Raw genomic sequence first — 21,520 nt, 5'->3', positions numbered from 1 at the left:
TGAAATACAGAGAGCCATCTCTTTGGAACAATCTACCTACATCACTACAATCAACATCTACATTATCAATGTTTAACACTGTAAAGCACTTAAAAAAAATCATGAATTAGCAAAGACTCGTAGCACTTTTTGGATCTCACTGTAATGCATTGAACATTTACTTCTGTAAATCTATTTTATATCACTACGTAGTCTTGATACTTTGAAATATAACCATTATTATTTATATATAGGAGGTATTTTCATAAGCCTTTTTGAATTCCAACCTCTCCTGCAATATTCTAACTTTTTTATTATTTTTATTATGTTATTGGAAACAGATAATTAAATACATGTGGTGGATGGAAGGGGTAAATTAAATTCAACTTAAATTTTATCAATCAGTAGTATTTGCCAGCACACATATATATGTATATGTATATATATATATATATACACATACATATGTGTGTGTATGTATGTGTCACCAATCTGGATATACTGTAGATAATGTTGATATATGCAAAGCAGGAAATTCACTGTGTGGGTCACATTCCGTGGTGATACTTGTGTGATGTCAAGAGTGTGAATCACCCGTGTAGGTTAAATAACAGGAAACTTTCCACTGCTCAGAACTGATAACATCTCGTGGATGAGAGCTGACATGTATTGAAAGTTCACACTTCAAGCTGTTGCTCTACTTACTAAGTTGCATCAGTTTAGTTAATTTAAGTCTGTAGTAATGGTATACGCATACTCACAACCACCATGTTTATGTTAATTTCCTCCTTTAAGCGGTACAACACCACAAATTGTTTATTTGAAACTATACATTTATAAAAATGCGCTTGATTCACATGGAGGCAGTTGCCAGGGATGGGTGAATGGCAAACTTATAAGTACAAAGGACTGTAACTTTACAGGCTGGGATTGCATCCAGACTCCTGCAATAAAAGCCCTTTGGTTAAGATTAAGGAAAGCTCATCATGTCAGTTAAATATTAATCCATAAATTTCATGTCTCAAGTCACTAACTTTTTAATGATGCAGTATTTGGAACAGTAGATAGAAACTGTATTGCTAGATTGCTTATTTAGGCAGAAAATGTTGTCAATGAACATTTTAATCATAGGTTCTGTCTCAACATTTTTATGACTTGCCAGGTACATTAATTAATATTCCCTCATTATTTTAATACAAAAGATATTTTGTCTGGCATTACATTTCCCACGGTGGTGCAGCGGTTAGCACTGCCGCCTCACAGCAAGAACGTCCTGAGTTCGATCCCCTGGCTTGCTGGGGCAGAGTTTGCATGTTCTCCCCGTGTCTGTGTGGGTTCTCTCCGGGTTCTCCGGCTTCCTCCCACAGTCCAAAGACATGCATGCTAGGTTAATTGGTGACTCTAAATTGCCCGTAGGTGTGAATGTGAGTGTGAGTGGTTGTCTGTCTCTATGTGTCAGTCCTGCGGTGACCTGGCGACTTGTCCAGGGTGAACCCCGCGACCCTTCAGGATTAAGTGGTTACAGAAAATGAATGAATGATTACATTTCCCTCAAAATGTATTTGCTGGTACATTTTAGTTGCATGTAAATGTAATTTCCAGGAGACAGGGCTGGAATGACTGGAACCAGCTACCAGGTGTAATACACTTATTACGTGTTCATCCAACAGTAATGAAAATCTGAGAAAAATATGAGCTTTCAAATTGAATCCCAAAACTTTCACTTTTAACACAATATACTAGAAAGTGATTTGACTTTTCTTTGTAAAACTTTTTATTTAATTTCATCCTGGAATAATTATATCACTACAGTACTTCCCCTGGATATACTTTGAAATATAGTGATTAATTGTGGGTAATTCCGTGTGTTCAGTGATTCAGAACTGTGTGAGTGGGGGACACCTGAGAAAACATGTCTGACCTATAAATGCAACTGCAAGATACTATCTGCTTATAACATCAGATTTTATGATTGATTGTAACTTTTATATCAACAAAGAAACCTTTACAGCCAGTACATATTTTAGTCACACGATATGACTGTTATCAGCCCACTGAACATGATCACAGTATAAATGCTCTAAACAGCCTCCTGAAAACAAATGTGTGATGATAATGCCTATTCAGTGGGCTGAAAACAGTTGAATACGGTGTTTTAGTGGAATTTTGTGATTCAGAGTACCTGTACTTGTGTTTGTCTCAGATGTTTTTGGTACAGTTTCCTGTCGGGGTTAAATTGGGTTTCATCTCATGATTGCGCAGTTATTTTCAACATTGCTGATAAGGAGGTGTAATAACTCAGCCATCCAACAGGGAGTCCCCATGTACCACCTGATTCAGGTGTTATGGCTGTCTGGAAAAAAAGGAGAGGCTGCCTCTGGGGGACAAAAGAAGGGCAGTTCCTTAATGAAACATATGGAGCCAAAGCCAAGAGACCACCAGTTTGTTGTGTTTGAGTTTCCTGTTGTAACTCAGTGAGACAAACAAAAGCAAACAAAAGAGTGAATGTCTTGTGAAAAGTTATTAGATGTTGCACAGTATCAAAGTACTCCTATGTCAACTTGGGTTGTTTGGCATTACTGTCAGTCTGTGAACGACAAGTTGTCAGATCCACTTTGTTTTAACATTTAGACTACTAATGGAGGGAGGGTGGAGGACAGCCAAGACAGAGAGAGAGGACGGACCGGTTTTAAGAGAATGATTGGTATGGGGACATGGACAGACAGACGTAGGTAGGAAGAGTGGAGACTTCTCTGGTTTTGTTCTTCACCAGTCAAGACAAATCATGTAATAAAGACTTGTGTAAAGTCAAATAAGTGAGTAACAGAACTCAGCTCTGAACGGTCCGAGAGAAGAGAAGAAGACAGACAAAATACAAATTGTCATCCTGGCTTGTCAGCTATGGGGAACAGTGGTAAGTGTTTAATTTCCTCTTTGTTTACAGTAACTACATTTCTAAGAATTACTCTTCGTCATCATTCAGACTAAGTACTTTACTTTTGCAACATTGCTGTTCCTTAATTCCAACAAAATGTATTTTTCTTTTTTTTGAATCAGTGCGTTTTAATGTTTTGTTGGGTTGTTTGTTTGTTCCAAAGTTTGGGTCAACATCATACGATTTCCAACATAAACAAACTCATGGTTCTTGTGTCATCAATGTGTTCTGGATGAGAGAATACTACTTTAAATCTACATCACTATATTAGTAACTTGGATACAAGGGAACATAAATTGACACTACTCCATATGAAGGTTGTCACTGATTAACAAATTTAATATAAAATTAGAAATATATAAAATAGAAATATAACTTAAAATAGCACTTTAATATTACTTTCAAAATATAAATGTTGGCAATGATGAACTTGTTGTTGTTGTTAGCTCAACGTGTTTGAGAAGATGTTGCAAGAAAACAAACCCACTTGGTCTTTTTTAGTCACTTATGCTCTAAGGGTTAAGAATTTCCTTTTGCACATTCACGATGACATATCCAGCTCCATTTCACATGTAAAACACAGTTCCTAGTAGATTGTGGACAGCACTGAACCCTGCATAAATAAATTTATTTAAGATGCAATGAGAAATTGTGGCATCACCTGTTTTAGACAGTTTTTCAGTTCTTTCCCCCCCATTCGGATTTCTAAAGGCTTTTGACACCATATAAATGACATATTTATGAGACTAGAACAGTTGAAAGAGTTTCTGTTGCAATTTATGTGGGGTCCTGTCGTATAATGTCTGTAATAGTTACACATTTCAGACAGTGACTGAGGTATGCTTGTCTCCTGTGACTATAAATTACAAGCTCTACTTGTGTTTTGTGGTAATATAGAACTTTTAAAATATTGAAAGAGTCACTTAAAACAGGGAATCAAATTTATAAAGTTAACTGTAAGTCCTGACACAGTTAAGAGACGAAACTAAAGGACAGCGTAATACAAACTCAGCTGTTGGTGCCATGTGCCAGCACCCATCATTTCAGTGTCTCTCCAAAGACTGCTAATGAAGGCAGAGCCAGAGATTGATTTTCCAATCTCATTTCATCAGCGTGAATATTCATTCATAACGAACAGATCTATTGATCCAATTAGGCCCCGGCAGCCAGAGAGACGAGTATTTCAGTTGGTAATCATTTATGTCAGGAAGTCAATACCCTGTAAAATTCATAAAGGACCTTTTTGTACTTCAGTCGTCTTGTTTATCGTTCTTTGAATGCTCGTAAGGTGATCTGTAAAAATGTGTTAATCTATGGCTATAAACTCATTATTAGCTCTCTGTATTTATGTTTGCAGGGAGCAGGGTAAACCCAACAGCAGTAGGGATCGCTGTGGGCTTTGGGATCCTGGCAATCCTCTTCACCATTGCTATTGTACAATTCTGCTGCAAGCACAAATGCAAAAAGTGCAAGAAGTGCTGTAAGAAAAAGGGTGAGTGAAGCTTTCATTAGTCACATTCAACCAAATTACAAAAAAAAAAAACATGTTTTCTTTCTGTCTTATATCTAGTGGTATTGAGCTATGTAGTTAGACTGGATTTTATCTGCCCAGGTTTCAGATAGGTTTCAGGTCATGCACACAGCATTGAAAAATTATATTTTGGAAGTCAAATGGTAACATCTCATCGCCCTGGTCTCTCTTAATAACCAAAAAACCTCTGTGAACCCTTGTCATACTGTAGGAGCTGTAATAATCTGCATAAAAATAGCTGAGTAGCATCACAGTCTTCACACTGTCATCAGAGAAGACCATAGATTTCCTGTCCTGGGAGTTTGGTTTTAGGACACTGTCTGTTGTGGCTGTCCAATCTCTGAGAGGCAGACTTGGTTACAAATGTTAAATGTGTAGGCCAGCCCAGTGATATTGATGGTGTGGTGCCATCATCTTGTTGTTGCTTCCTCTTTGTTATCTTTGCATCTCGGGTTGAGCCATGGTGGTTTCTGATGTCAGCAGCTGAATGTAGAGTGCCTGCAGCCATAGCAGATGGTCCTGAGACGTATCTTCCTAGACGACAGGGTTGATGTTGAGGGACTTGAGTAGCAAAGCTCTCGTCTTGGTCTCTCTGGCATGATCCAAGAGAAGGGTAAACCAATACATTTGGCATCAAGTCAGCTGCTGGACTTGCTAGAACAATGAGATCTGAGTTATGCTGAGAAATATTGAATTCAGCAATGCGTTTTAAGTTTTCAAAAATGTAATACTTTTCTATGCTGCATGCTCCACAGATTCATTCACCTCCTTTGTATTTGGATAGAGGAGCAAAAGTCAAACACAGATAACTAAAAACATGCACAAATAAAACCATAACTATTGCATGGTTGTTATTTTTGTTGAACCGACCCCTTAAAGTACTTTATTTGTGAAACTGGCATGCACATTATTACATGGTTGCTAACATTAAGACTACAATATGATGAATTGCTAAATGAAAGAAATGCATATCCACTCTGTCTCCTCTTATTCCTCTATAGAGCCATCATTGAAAGACAAAGTACTCAAGTAAGTGAAATATTCCACACAGGCCCTTATATCTAAGTATAAAGTTTTATTTCCATCTATATAATTATTTCAAGGGTGTATTTGTAATGTTGGTGTGTTTGATCTCTCTGTCTACAGAAAAGTTGGCTTACAGAAGTCACCTCCTCCCTTCTCTGTCAGCAGCATCATGAAATGACAGCCGACTTGGTGGCAGTTGGTTCTTTTAACCGCATGATGGAAGGCACAGCCCTCATCTGTCTGTCACTTCTCCTGTGTGTTACATCTTGCTTTCAGCATGTAGGCTGTGTTATCTGTTCTTGTTTGTATTTTGCTGCCCTAATTCATGTTGATGCTTTCATTTAAATATCAAGGAGGGAATTTACCATGCTATTTTTTTTTTTTTTGTTACGTTACACTGGGCACTTTGTGTGATTTCATGCTTTTGGACCATGTCACTGCCTCTTGGTTGACTTTGTTTTTTTTACCTGTAAAACAAAAGTGCCTACTTCCTCTTGAAACTGAAAGAGGGGGCATAAATAATACTGTGTATATAAAGTTGTACATTTATGCCATTTAATACCATTGTAAAAGAATGACTTAAAATACTACTGGGACTATGTGCAATTTCACTTTGTCAGTGTTGCTATTTGTCTTGAGAACTGTCTCAGTTTTACATGCTGCGGCTTCTTGTGGTACTGATGTGAGTGTGCACACACACACACACACACACACACACACACACACACACACACACACACACACAGACTTGTCTTACAATATTCATGAGGACCTGTCAATGACATAATGCATTTCCCAGCTCCTTACCCTGACCGTAAAACCCAGTCTTAACTCTCAAACAGCCCTTTAAACTTGTGGGGTCCTGCATTCTGGCCCCACAAAACTGGTCGGTCCACACAAGTATAGTTAAACAAACACAGACACACCACACCACAAAGAAACAAGAGACTCCATTCTGCCCGTGATGAGAAGCACATTTGAGGTGTGGGCTGAATATCAACAGCTTAACCACAGCAGCTGGGCGGATCAGTTTTCTTGTAAGCTGCAGGTGACTTCCCTCCAAAGTCACATATCTAGTACCTTTTTGATACTTTCAGTGGTTGGCGGAACTTAAATGTCTCATAGTTTTTCCTTTAATGAAACTAAATCATGTTTCTTTGCATCTGATGTTTTTCTGATATGAGCTGCCGACAATAAGATGAACCAAGGTCAACTTTTCTGTTCAGTCAGAAACTTTGAACTTGAATTGAAAAGGATGAAAATAAGTTTACTCTTGAAGTTAAAATAAACTTCCAGAGTATAATTGAAATTATTTTAGAGGACTTAAGGCTCCCCTCTGTGTATTGATGCTATATTTCACAGAATTCTATTTGCACCCATTGTGTAAATAGCCAATGTGGCTATTTGCATCCTCGTGGCAGAGCCAAAACATGATCTTTCTAAACCTACCAAGTAGTTTTGTTGCCTAAACCTTCAAACTGCAACTGAAAACCAAAAATAAATAAGTAAATAAACTATTAAGCAGTTTCACACTACTGTTAAATTATAGTTGTTCTCACTCTACTAGTCTCTACTCTAGAAAGGCCTTTCATTTAACCCATACTGACGTTTTTTTAACTCAAATAAGGCGGCTGGGTGTGAATAGCTGAATTGCTGCTGTGTACCTATTCGTAGCTGGGTACAAATAAGCACTCTGAAGTGTAAATAGCAGATGATCCACTTAAAGAGCTGACATGAAAGCTTTTGTCTGCATTTCTTCCTTGGTAGTTATATATATAATAGATCAAATGTAGACTTTGAATGCCACTGAAAATAAAAAAAACAAGTCTGTTGTCACATCTGTCACGGAAAGGCAAATTTAAGCCAGTTACTCAAAAGGTATCAAGCAGGCCTACCACTTGTGCCTGGTGTTGTACAAAACACTTCCTGTAAGTGTTGCTCAGTTGTGAATCTCCACAAATCTTCCACTAGTTTATTTTAATCTCGGGGGAAATTACTGCAGTCTTGTTTTAAAAATACATATTATGTTTTTCAAGAAATTACAGTGCAGTAGCACTTTTGATTCACACATTAAGAGCTGTGTGTGACTGACGGCTGTTTTCATTTCTGCTAAGTGACAAATTCATTTTTAGTTAACTAACTGCAGCTGTGCTGATTTGCACTCCTGCACAATCTGCATTAACTTGTGCCGTGCCACTGACAGTCACTGGTCATTGGATATGCATGAGTTATAGCAATGTGCCACAGACCAAAATGATAGATGAAGCAAGGTGACAGCACACAGATGAACTTTTTGGTCTTGGGATCACTTGCCTTCAAAACTGTCACTGCAGTTTGTCTGGTGTGGGTCTAATGTGATGTTGATGTTTTGATCTAATTTGAAGATTTTGTTAATATCACTGCTAGAATATGTAACATTTCAGCATTAAAATGTCTTGAAACCTATGTTATATATTTGTTGAGTTGTGTACTTACATTATTTCAAACCCAGAGATTTCTGTAATTTGTTCAAGGTAATAATTTGTTTCTAAATAGCCACTAAGTGCTGTTTAACTTTCAGGAAAACATGGGATATGATGTGACAAAGGAAGTTGGCTAACGTGACTCAATGTAACATTAGCATAGCTTCTGCCTGAGCCTCGTCAGATTTTAATCAGAAATGGTTGTTTAACATTGAAGAAAACAACTCCCATCCTCAAACCACATCTTTTGTCAGCGATAGAACTTAATTTGGCAAGTTCCAAATGCAGTGGCGTCTTGTTCCAACACAAACTGTGAAAGACTTACGTGATCATGGGCAACAGGCAGAGGTGGGATCGAATCTCCTGTCTTTGCACTCAAGTTCCAAGTCAAGACAGATGACTCCTTAGTCAAGTCCCAAACCATTTTTAGCCTCGACTTGTTTCTTGTCTGTGTGCAACCTCAAATGTCAAACAAAGTTGGAAGTTGTTAAAACTTCTCCATCTGCATACTCCTTTGCATACTGCAAGTTGTTGATTCAGGAAATTAAGGGAAATTAACTGATTTGTGGCACACCTTTTACAGAGCATGCTTCTTAAAGATATGTAGCATTTCCACTTAAAAAGTCAAATGCTAGACATATTTTGTTGGGTTGTGAGTCTACATTATCCCAAATGTTTCTAAAAGTGTTCAAATGCAGCGATACCTGTAATTTATTCAAGGCATCAGTGTAAGTCATGCCTGCCACTGCAACTAGCAGGCAATATGTCCAATATGTCACATCAGAGAGTGAGGAAGGAAGTCGGCGCATGTGACTAATAATAACATGAGTAAAAATGTAATTTTCATTGTCCATGAACATGATTTCTACCTGACTCATGTCAGACAGAGTTTCATCAACTGTGATGGTTGTTTGAAAGTGAAGATTACAACTCCCATGATCCCACACTACTTCTGGACATCATCAAACTTTTTCTTTTGTTATTGTTTTAATGTGAGACAGTTGTAGATTTTGCATATTGTGGGTTTAATCTTTCATGTTTGTTCAAGTGGTGTCAGGAGTTATTGGTTTTAAAGTCCAAGTCAAGTTGCACAACGATTTTTGATTTTGACAAGTTGTGTCTCAAGTCATCAAATTTCAAAGTTGAAATCTTATGATCGAGCCCACACCTCTGGCAACAGGGCCATAAGTTATATGTAAATACTTACATGTAAGTGGGAAATGTGTGATAGAGTCCAGTAAATATAAAGATGCTCTGCACTGTGGGGCTAAACAGAAAATGTTTACCACAGTGCCTCCTAACAGGTCAATCCAGTCTTTTAAAAAATAAAAAAGATGAACCATGACCTACGTTTGGTGATCGTCAGTGGACATGTGCTACAAAACCAGGAACATGTGATGTGTTGCAATTCGTAGAAAAAGCTTCTTCTTAACCTTTAAGGATTAACCAAAAGTTTTCTCACTTCCCCTATGCTTTCTGCTGCACATGGAGAAGTAGATCACCACTCTGCCTGGGATCTGTTTTGTCCTAATAATGAGCAGCAGTTACCCCATAGCTGGTGTAAAGATATTTCATACATATTGAGTGGGGATATTCAGCCCTGTTGACAATATTCACTCTCTTTGCGCTCAGTGTGAAGTGGGACTTTTTCAAACTGAGTGGAACCCTGAAAGAGGAAGTGTTTGTGTCTCAGTTTAGACATTTGAAACCACCGCTCTGGTTCCTGAACAGAATTTACATGCGGAGATCCCATGTTCAGCTAAATGATATGTAATGTTTATTTTCTAGAAGGTATCACTTTGTTGTGTCAGGGTTTTCCTTGTTGGCTTGTTTCTTTGACTCGTGGTTTCTGAAGTCATCATGTGTTCGCTGTTGGGTTTTTTTGTGTAAATGTATGAAATTTACAGAACATTCCAGGTGGACAGTTTCTCAGACTTTTAATCACATACAGAAAAGCAGTTATAGTGATATACAATAAATATATATATTTTTTTTTTTAACATCCATAAATGTTTACTAAACATTTAAAAGAATATGTAACAAAATGTCCTGCACATCATTAAAATGAGGAAAGGCATATTTGCTATCCAATTCTGCAGTTGTTTTACACATTTGATACTTCAAATGTTTGTGGAATGATAAGAAATGATCTGACAGCATTAATGACAAGCGAGTAATCCATCTACCTGAAGTCGCTCACAAGTAGTTTTCATTGTGCAATTTTTAAAAATAGTGGCAAAATTTTTTCAGAAACTTTAAGGGTGGATTACTGACAGTGTTGGTATCAGTGTTGGCAGAGGTGAGAGGCAGGGAGAAATCACGAAATGTCCAAAAGCACGTAACTGTCAAACCATTTCTCTCCATTGCTCCCCACACCAGTTTCACTTCCGGCATACTGCTTTTTACTTAGTTGTAAATATACCGACTGAAACTGGGTTGATGAAGGTCTTTGACGTTACATACTCCGTCTCAAGAACCTCCTGAGACTCAATCCAACAGCTACCATTCAGCAGCTGTGTGGTCTAACCTCTATTTCCTTCCTATCTTCAATAACAACCTGTTGCTCACTCTGTTGTCTCCCACAGTTTTCCCCTTTTGGAGCATTTCTACTCCCCAGATACTAATTCATGCTTCTGTTCATGAGTTAGGACAGTGTGTCATGTGGAAAAAAGGAGTGTAACCCTCCAGTCCAGCTCTCAGACAGATTACATAAACATGAGTACATAAATAGCAGTGTTACGTTCCACAGTGAATCAGTCACTTGTCAGTTGTATGTCACAGAGAGAGAGGGACACATTGTTCATGTTGAAGTCCTGCCCTCCATCCACATGGGGCAGTGGTGTTAAAGTTGTTAGCAGAGGAAAAGTCTCCCCCAGTGGTATAAAAGTTGTGTCTAGGTCATCTACCATGACAGTGTCCATTTGTGTCTTTTTAGAATAACCTGGAAATGAAAGTCCTGCTTTGTAAGAGTCCACAAAATCACATTTGCCGCTCAGTAGTCCATCGTCAATACACATTGATCTGTATTGTTTGAAAACTCCTGTTCCAAAAAGGCCTTGTTTATGGCACCACGTGCACTGACCTGCTCCTGAGCATATGCATGTTTGAGGTCCAGCTCTGTAGCCTGTGAAGACTTCGGCCAAGACAGACTCAGGGAGTATCTGTTTAAACTCCTCCTTTTCATTACAGACAGGAATCTGCACAGATGAAGGGCTTTGTCTGCGATAACTACCTCCAGAAACAGCCTCATTCAGAGACCCACTGTCCTGTCCATGCAGAGCCATGGAAGAAGAGTGACGCTGGCAGCCGAGCCAGCCGACTCCACTATCCTCCCTCTTCCTTGTGATGTCCGTGTCAGTCCTCTCTTTCTGCAGAGGGTAATCTGTTTGTCCACTGCTGGAGCTCTCTGGTACACCCAAGCTCCCACAGCCACTGTCCTCTTGTCTCTTTGGAGGACTTCCTCCACTGTTTCCAGTGGAGTTGGATTCCATGCTGACCCCACTGTCCATGCTTGTCCTCCTGTCCTCCTCACCGTGGTCTTCTGTGAGTGCATGTGTCACTGGGACTTTGGCACAGTTTTTCACTTCAGTTTTGTTACTGGACAGGAACCATCCTTTGTCTGTCACTACCTCCATGGTTCCCTCACCAACAGAGAGTGGAACCCAGCCAGTGATAGGGGATTTCTGGGGTAAGAAAAGACGAGAAGACAGATATTGTTCTATTATTCAGTGTTTTATGAAATCACTTTTATGACCAACTGAGGCTAACAAGGCTAACATCAAGAATCTGATGCAAGGGAGTAAATACAACTAACTTATTTTTTCTTTTTATCTTGTCGGTAACTTTTTGTTCTGTGTCCAGCATAGTGGACAGTATAAGGTTACATAGTGTTGCGGAAACAGACAGTCAGAGATCTCTACTGTTGTGACAAAATTATCCCCCTTAATTATTTTCAAATACATGCCTCACTTAAGCACTTAAAGTGCAAAATACAATTTTTTTCCAGCCATTTTTTTTTAAACTAGCTGGGGAGTTGTCCTCAGTCGCTACTGAGTGAAGCATGTCGAGACTGACATGTGCATCTAAAAATTGCAAATTCCTCCCAATATTTTGTAATTTAATATACTTACCAGTGTAGTAGGTATTTTCTCTGGACGTCTCACGTAACATAGGAGGATGGATGCCATGATCACAACTAAAGCCAGCACACCCAGAATAGATAAGGATGTCACGGCTACTATGAACCATTCTGGGAGAAACAAAAACAGGAAAATGCTTAACAGGTGCAACAGGGTGCTTTGGATGAAAAAAAAAACAAAAAAAAACACACATTGTAATTTCACTGGGGGTTATATGCTGGATTAAATAAAACTTTGACTTAACATTTTATTTAACATTAGTGAGCTTTAGAGGGGCTGGCAGGCAGATTTTGTTATCCATATTAGCTGTTACTCCCTGTTTCCTCTCTTTATGCTAAACTAAGCTAACCAGCTGCTGACTGTAGCCTTTTCTTTAACATGCAGACAGTGATGGCAGGCTTTACCCAAAGCTGTAGATTTAAACCTGTATTGTTTTGCTTTCTCACAAATTTAGGCTTAAATATAGTTTGACATTGGCGGAAAATACACACTTTCTTGCCAAGAGTTAGATAAATAGATTGTTCAGGAAGAGCTGATTCTTGTATGGTAAATCTGAAGCTGTTGGCAGCAGCGGGTTAGCTTCACTAGCTAGGCTAGCTATTTCCCCATTTCTTGTCTTTATGCTAAGCTTAGCTAGCTGCTGGCTGTAGCCTTATATTTAGTACACAAATATGAGAGTGCTATTGATTTTCATATCAAAATGTGATCATAACAAAAAACACTGCCATTTCCTTTAAGGATTAAATTTAAGATTTCATAATTCGAAGTTTTGTCGTACCTCGCTCTGGTAGACGCACACACAGTTCAGGGGACACACTGCTGATGGAGAGTGATCCGCTGCCCGCTACCTTGACATTGACACAGTACTCTCTCCCTGAGTAGAGAGATTTGAAAGTCTTAGCCCTCTGATCATCTCCTGCATCATCATCCAGGTATGCTGTGGTATTCTGTGGGGTGAAAATACAATGCAGATCAAAGCATTGTACAGTCTGGACCACAATGTTCAGTATAGCCTGGGAAGAGTAAGGTAAAGACGTTCATTTAGATAAGATAAGAAAGAAAGAAATATAATAATATATAAATATTGTGGAACTGTTTCATTGGATCATTCACCTATAGTACCTAAAACATACAGTACATTTCAAGTGCCTTCATATGCACAATTGCAGAACTTGACTCAAATAAGCTTTTTGTATTCTTTCACATAATAAATAAGGAGTCCATATGTTATGTTTTGAATTTTAATGATAGAGTTAGTGGAAAGGGTGGGTGCTGTCTTACACATTACATTATTTTACATCTTGTGCCTTTAAACATTTAATTCTGATACCCACCTTATCTTGTCCTTTCTCCATCAGGTAGATTGTGTACTTGGGCCCGAAAGGAAAGAGTTTTCCCAGAAAAGGCTTTGGGTCAATATAAACTGTCAGAGTGCTGGATGTAGGCCACAAAGTGAAGGACGGAGGCCTCAGATTACCTGAGGGAGCAGAGAAAGGTAAGAAAACAACCCTATAGTGTGCCTAAATGATTAAATAGTAGTAAGTAAACTATATGCTTACTTTCACGTGGGTTAAACCTCTTGAAGAACATCTCAGACCTGTTATTTCCTGTGACCAGCTGAACTTTGACCCTGTAGCCAGTGCCATAGTCATGTATAAGGCTGGTAAGGTCACAGGAGGTGCGTGTGATCCCTGTGCAGCTCTCCACTTCAGTATAATCACCACTGTGACTAAGGACAGAAAACACACCAGTCACCAAATAGAAGGAGTGGCATTGGTAGATGATAGAAGGTGAAATAAAATCTAGCATTTCAATAAATGTCATTCTCTCAGGTGGATTATATGAATCAATAGACAAAAATTATATAGCAAAACGAGAAACAGTTGTAATCAGTTAAAGAAAAAACTAAAGATTGCTGGGAAATATGAATTGCAAAATAATAGGAAGTTGGTTAATAGAGTATTGTAACAGTGACATTTTGAAGTGAAACATACTTTGCCATTACTACATTGTAGTAGCAATCTGGAGGGGCACCAGCAGGATGATTCCAACTCACTTTTACTTCCCCATCCAAAATATCCACCACCACTCCACCAGACTGAGGGACGGCCAGGCCTAAAACAGAAAAAAAAAGAATTATGATACATATATTCACTGAAGATCATTTAAATCTCTCCAAATAAAGTGCAGTTTTATACAAGGTTTCTGCAGGTCCTTAAGTCTTAAAACAGCTATGATGGAGAAATCTTAAAGTGTCTGTGATTTTGACTTAAAAATTGGTTGGAATCTGAAGTCAGCATTACTTTCAAAAGGTTGCATTAACTTACATCTCACTTTTAAAAGTGTTTGGGGAAAAAATACTAATCAATCTGTGACAACTATAAAACAAAGCTAACATGGAATCTGATTTTCCTTTGGATCTTTCCTACTTTCTTTTGCCAGTATGGACATGAAATAGGCCTTAAATTGCATTTAAAACTTGTTTAAACTGCAGAAATTGTGTTTATAGTATATGGCAGAGAGGGGAGAGATCTATGCTGCTTTGGTTTCAAACTTTAATATAAAATCATAAATGTGGTCTATATATGCTAAGCAAATGCTGAAAACGTTATTTTTATTCAAATTTGTGTGAAGGTTGCAGTCAGGCGGAGAATAGGAAGTCTGGCTGACGAAAAGACGCGGTGGTCTTGTAAATCATGTATGGGATCTCTGATCGTAATGACATTGTGGGTTTTTCAAGTGAACGATGTTTCACCCATTTCCACTCCAAATGCTGAATTCCATTACTAGAGTGGAACACTTAAAATCCCGATAAATATCCCAAAAAAATTTAAAAAGAGGTTTAAAAGTAGGTTTCATCATAACAATAAACATTTTCAAGATTTTCTGTATTTAACCTATCATGATAAACAAAAATCATTATCAGGATAACATAGTAGACAGATTAGGATATAAGATTATAGGATATAAGATACAGTGTAATTAAAGTTGTTAATTACCTGACAGACAGTTTATGTAGATAATCAGGAAGACAAGAATCAGTGTCTTATTGCTCATATCCATTTCTGGTGTCTGGAGCGGTTTCTTCACTCAGTCATAATCCACAAAGTAGTCGCCAATAAAGTTGCTTAATCCAGTCTTCACTGAGACAAATGAGACTGTAGAAGCATTTTTTCTCTTCAGTAATTTAGTGTAACAGCACAGATTAACATGAAAGTGCTGAAAAATGTTCACAAAAGAAGTGAATCAGCTGTTCACTCTGCATCTCTCTCTGTTGTGACTGTTCATCTGTGGAAGAAATATGAAGAGGCAACTTGTTTCTTTCCCCTTGCGATGTCATTTACATAGTTCTACCAAGATACCTTCCTCTCTTGCTCAACAGCCCTCCCTCTCAGATGATGCGTTTCCTGTTATCAGTGACGCAGTGAGTTTCGTCTGTCTCTCTTCTCTCACAATAATTTTTCCTTCCTCTTTTGCTTTTTTCTTTTCCCCTTTCCATGCTCTCAGCAAGCTCGTGATTTGTCAGTGAACTGCCCCGTGTGTGTCCAAAAAACAGAAACAGGTCAACTGTTGGACTGTACACTGCTCATAGACAAGAAAAGGGAAGCCTTCAGGGACTCCCCTTTCACTTTCCTTATTTTGAGCAGTAGTTAGGTAAGAGAGGCATTTTGGGATATTTGAAGTGAATTTTAAAGTTTCTTTTATAGTCTGTTATTAAAAATATACAGTTTGACCCAGTAGCAGGTCATCTTGTCCTTGTTTGCCTCTGTTTAGTCGGTGTGTGCATTGCCTCTTAGACCACAGTACGTTGTATGTTAATATCTTTTCCTGTGACGATTTGTGTTTCAGTTGTGGTTATCTGCATTGTAGGTTCTTTTTGCAAAGAGCAATGGTAGAGATTATAGCAAGGGGGCTATACACGTGTATAATTGTGGGATAATTTTACTGAATATGTTTAACATGGAAGGAATTACTTGATTTATTGATAGAGGTTATGATTTTATATGCCATCTAGATATAAATCCTATAAACTATATGCATTAAAAGTCTGGTATGCAGGTTATGAAGCTGGAGTTAAAGGTCCAGTGTGTAAGATTTACAGGGATGAATTTGCAGAATTTGGCAGAAATAGGATATCATATTCATAGGTATGTTTTCATTAGTGTATAATCACCTAAAAAACATTGTTTTTGTTACCTTTGAGTATCTACAGCGGGTGCAAAGCTCACAGCGTCCACCATATTGCACCACCATACTACTCAGAATGGACAAATGGACAATGGACAATTCAAACACTGGCTTTAGATAAGTAGCTTGGAGAGTGAGACAAGGTGTTTGCAATCTGCAAGCTCAGTGCTTAGCCCTTCCTCACCCAAAAGTCGTACTTGTTGGTTGCATGTGCAAGCAATTTATTCTGATTTTAACATCCATTTACTGTTAGGCAGTGCCCCCTAGTGGTTGTAGTAAGTTTGGCAGGAGAGGTATAAGAAGTATAAGAAGTCCACACATGGAGGAGGTGGGGTGGACGAGTGGCTCAAACACAAGACTTTCATCCACAAGACCAGGGTTTGAGTCCTCTTAAAAGAAAAGTAAATGTGTAGTTGTTTAAAGTTTTTAGTAACTTAAAGTTAAGTTGTGGAGGTGACGTCCATTATGTCACTCCTGCTGCATGAGTGACGTCACTTCTGTCACTTGTAACATTATGTAAAATACTTAACATTTAACCCCAAACCATGATCTTTTCCTAACCCTAACCAGGTAGTGTCATTTCTGAAACCTAACCAAGTATTTGTGCTTAAACCTAACCAAACTGCAACCCTTGTACAACATAAACCAAGTGCGTAATGTCACGTGACATACAGTACAGTAAGCCTGTCGCTGCTGGTACTCTCCACCAGTAATATATGTTGTTCTGGGAGTAATTGGCAATCAACCTATTCTTTTATGTCAGTATGAGGATGTGTTGCATTGCTAGAGGCCATTTAATCCCACACACTGGTCCATTAAGATGTTTCTTTTATGTTGTGTCTTAAATTGTCTTGTAAGTTATAAACTCATGTTTCTTAAAGCTACTACAATTACCTTTTCTATTTTGTTGATTGTGGAGGCCACTGTGGACAAAAGCAGTAGTGTTTTCACAGTAATATCCACAAAACGTAAAATAAAAATTTTTTAAGGGTCTGACCTGCCAATTACGATTTTGGCCGATTACTATTTTCAGTCTTTCTAAGAATTATAACTGACAGCATTCACAAACATTTTTGCAACATTTCTTGTAAAAAATTAAATTGGATTTTCATAATAAAACACTGACTATTAAATATTCATTAAATTCTATTTAAATTTTCTCCAAAGTCCTCCAGGTTAGAGCCAGGCCTTATTATAGTTTTATATTAAGATTATGAATAGGGGAACGCGAGATTTCGTGGAATGCAATTTCACGTGGTCTCATGTGGAAGCTGATGTAAACAAACCAGAGACGGATGCAATGCAACAGTTTGCTGCAGTAAAACTTTGTCGTGAGAAAAACAGACACAGAAGTTAAACGAGTCTGGATGAGAAAATGTTTGAGGAGTTGCATCAACACAGGTTGTTTATTCTTCAGCCAGAACAGGAGGTGAGATTTTAACTGTCAGTCTGTGAACAGCAGTCTGCTGCTGGCTAACATTAGCATGAAGAGCTACAAAGTTTATGGCTGTATTGCGACATTGTCCGCTGCTCTGTCTCGTTGTAGACCGTCTGTCTTCTCTTTATCCTGTTCTCGGAATGTGTTGCTGACACCAACTTCATGCAAGCATGTGTTTGAGTGTGCGCAGCTGTGATAGGTGCCGTGGTGGGTGTGATATGACTGTCACTTTGTCTGCTGCACGCATGACGTGACCATCGTGCAGAACACGCGTGACAATAATGGGCACAAAATCGAATATGTGATGCTGACCAGCCGGTCACTGGTCAGGGCCAGTCACACTGAAAACCGGCCAGTTCCTATCTCTGGCATGTCGACTGGTGCATCCTTAATGACAGGACAGGGGTAGAGAGAGTGGGGGGACAAGGACCCACAACCTCAGCACATGGGGTGCATGCTCCACCAACCAAACCACCTGACCACCCTCCTGCGTCTTTTTAACTGACGTACTACTCACTGTGACTTTGCTTGGGAAAATGTAAACACAGGCTCATTTCATCTGATTTCAAGAGACTCTGAAGCGATAGTAGACATTTAGTGACTAAAGAGAGGTGTGACCTTTACAGCTGTATGACATATCTGTCTCTATCTGTGGTCTCAACAAACCTCAGTGACAGTGGAACAGTATCTCCACACCACATCTTGGTTTTAAACAGTTTTTGGTCAGGTATCGGTTTTCTGTGTATTTTGAATGGAAATGAGATATGAATGTTTTTTTTATTATTATTATTACCTAGAAGTAATATTACCTAGAAATGGCAATTACAAATGTAGTTGACACTTTTATCCTGAGGTGGCAAAAGCAAACCTTTTGCTTTACTCAATTCTTTACTCAAGTAGAAGTACAGATACTTGTGGAAAAACAATCTGGTAAAAGTAGAAGTGCTGATTCAACATCTTTACTCTGTTTAAAGTGAAAAAGTACAGGCTCTGAAATGTCCATGAAGTATTAAAATTAGAAGTATCCCTCTGAAGGGCATTTCTCAAAGCAGTTTCTGTGCAAAGCTAACTGAACCTCATCTTTTCTCGTCTGTTCCGTGTCGTTAAGTCTTACATCATTTTTGTCTTTTTAAGTTTGTTGTATCTAATATGCACTGATGGATATAACAAGGAAACAAATTTTACATGTTTTGTTGTTCCATCCGTTTAGGTTGACATTGGTCTTGATGTTGGAATGGTGGCACACATAATTAAACACAGATACTGATACAGATACACTTTACTTGAGAACATATTTTTCTGACAAAATTGTTACTTTTACTCCTACATTTGAACACAAATATCTGTACTTTCTACTTTAGTTTTAATGCATTTGAGAGGAATTATTGATTATTTTTATTTTGCATCATTGCACAGCATCTTCCAGAAGTAATAAGATGTAAATGAAGATTTACGTAAAAGAAATAACAACATGTAAAAGACGCAAACGACAACAAGAAGAAAAACAGTCTAAAAGACGAAAGAGGACCAAACAGACAGAGAGGGAGACTTGACTGTGGAAAAAAGGTGACGTTCAGTTAACTTTGCACACAACAGCTGGTATAGAAATGTTCTTCAGAGGGCGACTGTTTACTATTATACTTTGAATACATTCCAGAGCCTGTACTTTTTCACTTTTACTCAAGTAAAGAAGTTGAATCAGTACTTTTTTTTTACACAAGTATCTGTACTTCTACTTGATTACAGAATTTGTATATTTTTGCTACCTCTGTGCAAAATAAAAACAATCAATAATTCTCATCAAATGCATTAAAACTAAAGTAACAAGCCTGTTTTGAGTAGGAAGTTCAGATATTTGTGTTAAAACATAGGGAGTAAACACAACAAGTTGCCAAAAAAGTGAATACTCAAGTAAAGTACAGACACCTGAAAACTCTACTTAAGTACAGTAACAGTAAAGTATTTATACTTTGTTAATTCCCACCTCTGCTTTTATCCAAAGTGACTTACAGTGAGTGCATTTGGATACAATCCAAAAACATAATGTGAAAACTTTAAACAAGGCCTAACATCTTCACACACACATCTGGATTTTCATCTTTTATCTGGTGGATATGGTACTTTAATACCTGTGACATAACAAGGTGGATTTCTAACACAATTGGCCTAAAACAAAAGGGATGTTTACTGTTGAATCAACCCAAACTACATTTGCTGTCCCCGTTGTTTACATGACATCAGTGCCAGTCATTACCCAAGGTTTTTCTCATGACCTTGTTTAGTAGCTAAATACAATGTTTATATCCTTCACGGGACATTTGTTTCATCATGAAAACACCAAACTCTTGTTGTTTGCTTGCTTCCCTAATGTTTATAAATCCCATTGAAACTGCACTGATAACAGTGTTACTACACTGAAGAGGAATGCATCAGGATGTCCAGGAAGAGAAGTCAATCATAAACTTATCATTTGTTTTACTTTGCTCAAATTCTTTTCACTTTGGCAGTACTTGAATTGTGACAATACAAATTGTACTTCTCAATTCTGAGAAATTACTTTTCTTCTAATTATAACAAAATATATGACTTTCAGTTTCCTGCTCTATTTCTCACCTTTCTTCATGTGACTGACTAAGTTTTAGTTCCTGGTAAACACACACACATTAAAACATGGACCTGGTATGTTGGTGTTACCTCTTGGTTTCGGTTTTGAAGGCGGACAGAGAAGTGCTGAGTGATTTTGAGCTGTGGGACGTGCTTAAATGTCAGAGATCATCTGCTGTTGTTCGTTAGGGGACTTTTACTACAGTTTTCTTGGTATGTGAGAAAGGTGCAATAGGTCTCATGTGCATACGAAGAGATTGTATACAACATCACCCTCTAGTTGTGGTGCAAGATGAGCATATCTTCACAGATGGGCTAGATTAGGGGACTCAGTTCATATAATCCTTTAGAAATTAATAGAAAAGAAAAGGACAGAGAAGACAGAAGAAAAAAGTTCAAGGATAAGATTGCACACACTAGCAGACATTCATATTATATATATATATATATATATATATATATATATATATACATATATATATATACACACAAAGTAATGAATTATTAAATATCAGTTTACAAACATAATCCATAACAATAGCATTGTGGAGATAAAAATAATTGTTTAACAGTGTTCTTAAGTTTTATCGATGCAGAGTTAAAAAAAATGGCATGGCAGTACATTCCATTTCACTTAACCTCTGTAAATTAAGCCAAAATGTAACTGAGATGTTTGATAGGAGGCCTTAGTTTATAGTTCATTGTAGTAGAATAATTCTGGAATTGAAAGACTACAAATATGCCAAATATCATTCTCTCCAAAGCAGCCAAACTCTTAAAGGAGAAACAGAAAGAATCCAGGATCAATAAGTACCTCATACAACCCCTCACCAAATGATGTGAACTATCCCTGTAACACTCATGGTTACATATTCTGGTGACACTTACCTCATTTCTGTAATAGTACAGAGTTGTTGCAAAGAGGAAACATGGGGAGAGAGACAGGTGGGGACTGAAATGCTACAAAGGTCCTCAGCCAAGTTCAGATCTGGGACACTGTGATTATGTGGTATGTGTCTTAGACCACCACAGTGCACCATATTCAGAATTATGTGTTGAGTAGCATGTTGTATGTAGATAAGAACAGGCGCTCAGCACCAAGCCGGTGTAGATCGAGGCAGAGGTCCCTCTTATCACACAGTCCCTGCAAGCTAAATTGTTCCTGGTAAGTCCAATATACAGAATTGTGTCAGGGTGAAAGATTGACACTGAGAAACA

At 38.0% G+C, this 21,520-nt stretch overlaps 1 protein-coding gene and 1 long non-coding RNA gene across 2 annotated transcripts; one reads left to right on the top strand and one right to left on the bottom strand.

Moving 5' to 3' along the window:
• Positions 1–2,531: 2,531 nt before the first annotated feature.
• Positions 2,532–6,082, top strand: LOC146328083 (uncharacterized). The gene is made up of 4 exons (XR_014769968.1): positions 2,532–2,893; positions 4,272–4,406; positions 5,447–5,474; positions 5,592–6,082. It is a non-coding gene; the product is annotated as an uncharacterized LOC146328083 (long non-coding RNA).
• A 3,845-nt stretch (positions 6,083–9,927) lies between these two features.
• Positions 9,928–15,156, bottom strand: il10ra (interleukin 10 receptor, alpha). The gene is made up of 7 exons (XM_084716924.1): positions 15,072–15,156; positions 14,067–14,187; positions 13,632–13,801; positions 13,407–13,549; positions 12,851–13,019; positions 12,064–12,182; positions 9,928–11,616 (listed from the first exon to the last, which is right to left on the bottom strand). The coding sequence occupies exons 1-7, from the start codon at positions 15,133–15,135 to the stop codon at positions 10,687–10,689; spliced, it is 1,716 nt and encodes a 571-aa protein (XP_084573050.1). The 5' UTR covers positions 15,136–15,156; the 3' UTR covers positions 9,928–10,686.
• Between the last annotated feature and the right edge of the window lie 6,364 nt (positions 15,157–21,520).

The sequence above is a fragment of the Lutjanus erythropterus genome, chromosome 4 (assembly GCF_056507025.1).
Source record: "Lutjanus erythropterus isolate fLutEry1 chromosome 4, fLutEry1.hap2, whole genome shotgun sequence".
Lineage (NCBI taxonomy): Eukaryota > Metazoa > Chordata > Actinopteri > Lutjaniformes > Lutjanidae > Lutjanus > Lutjanus erythropterus.
Note: the sequence above shows the minus strand (reverse complement) of the source record. Positions and strands in the feature narration are given on the sequence as shown.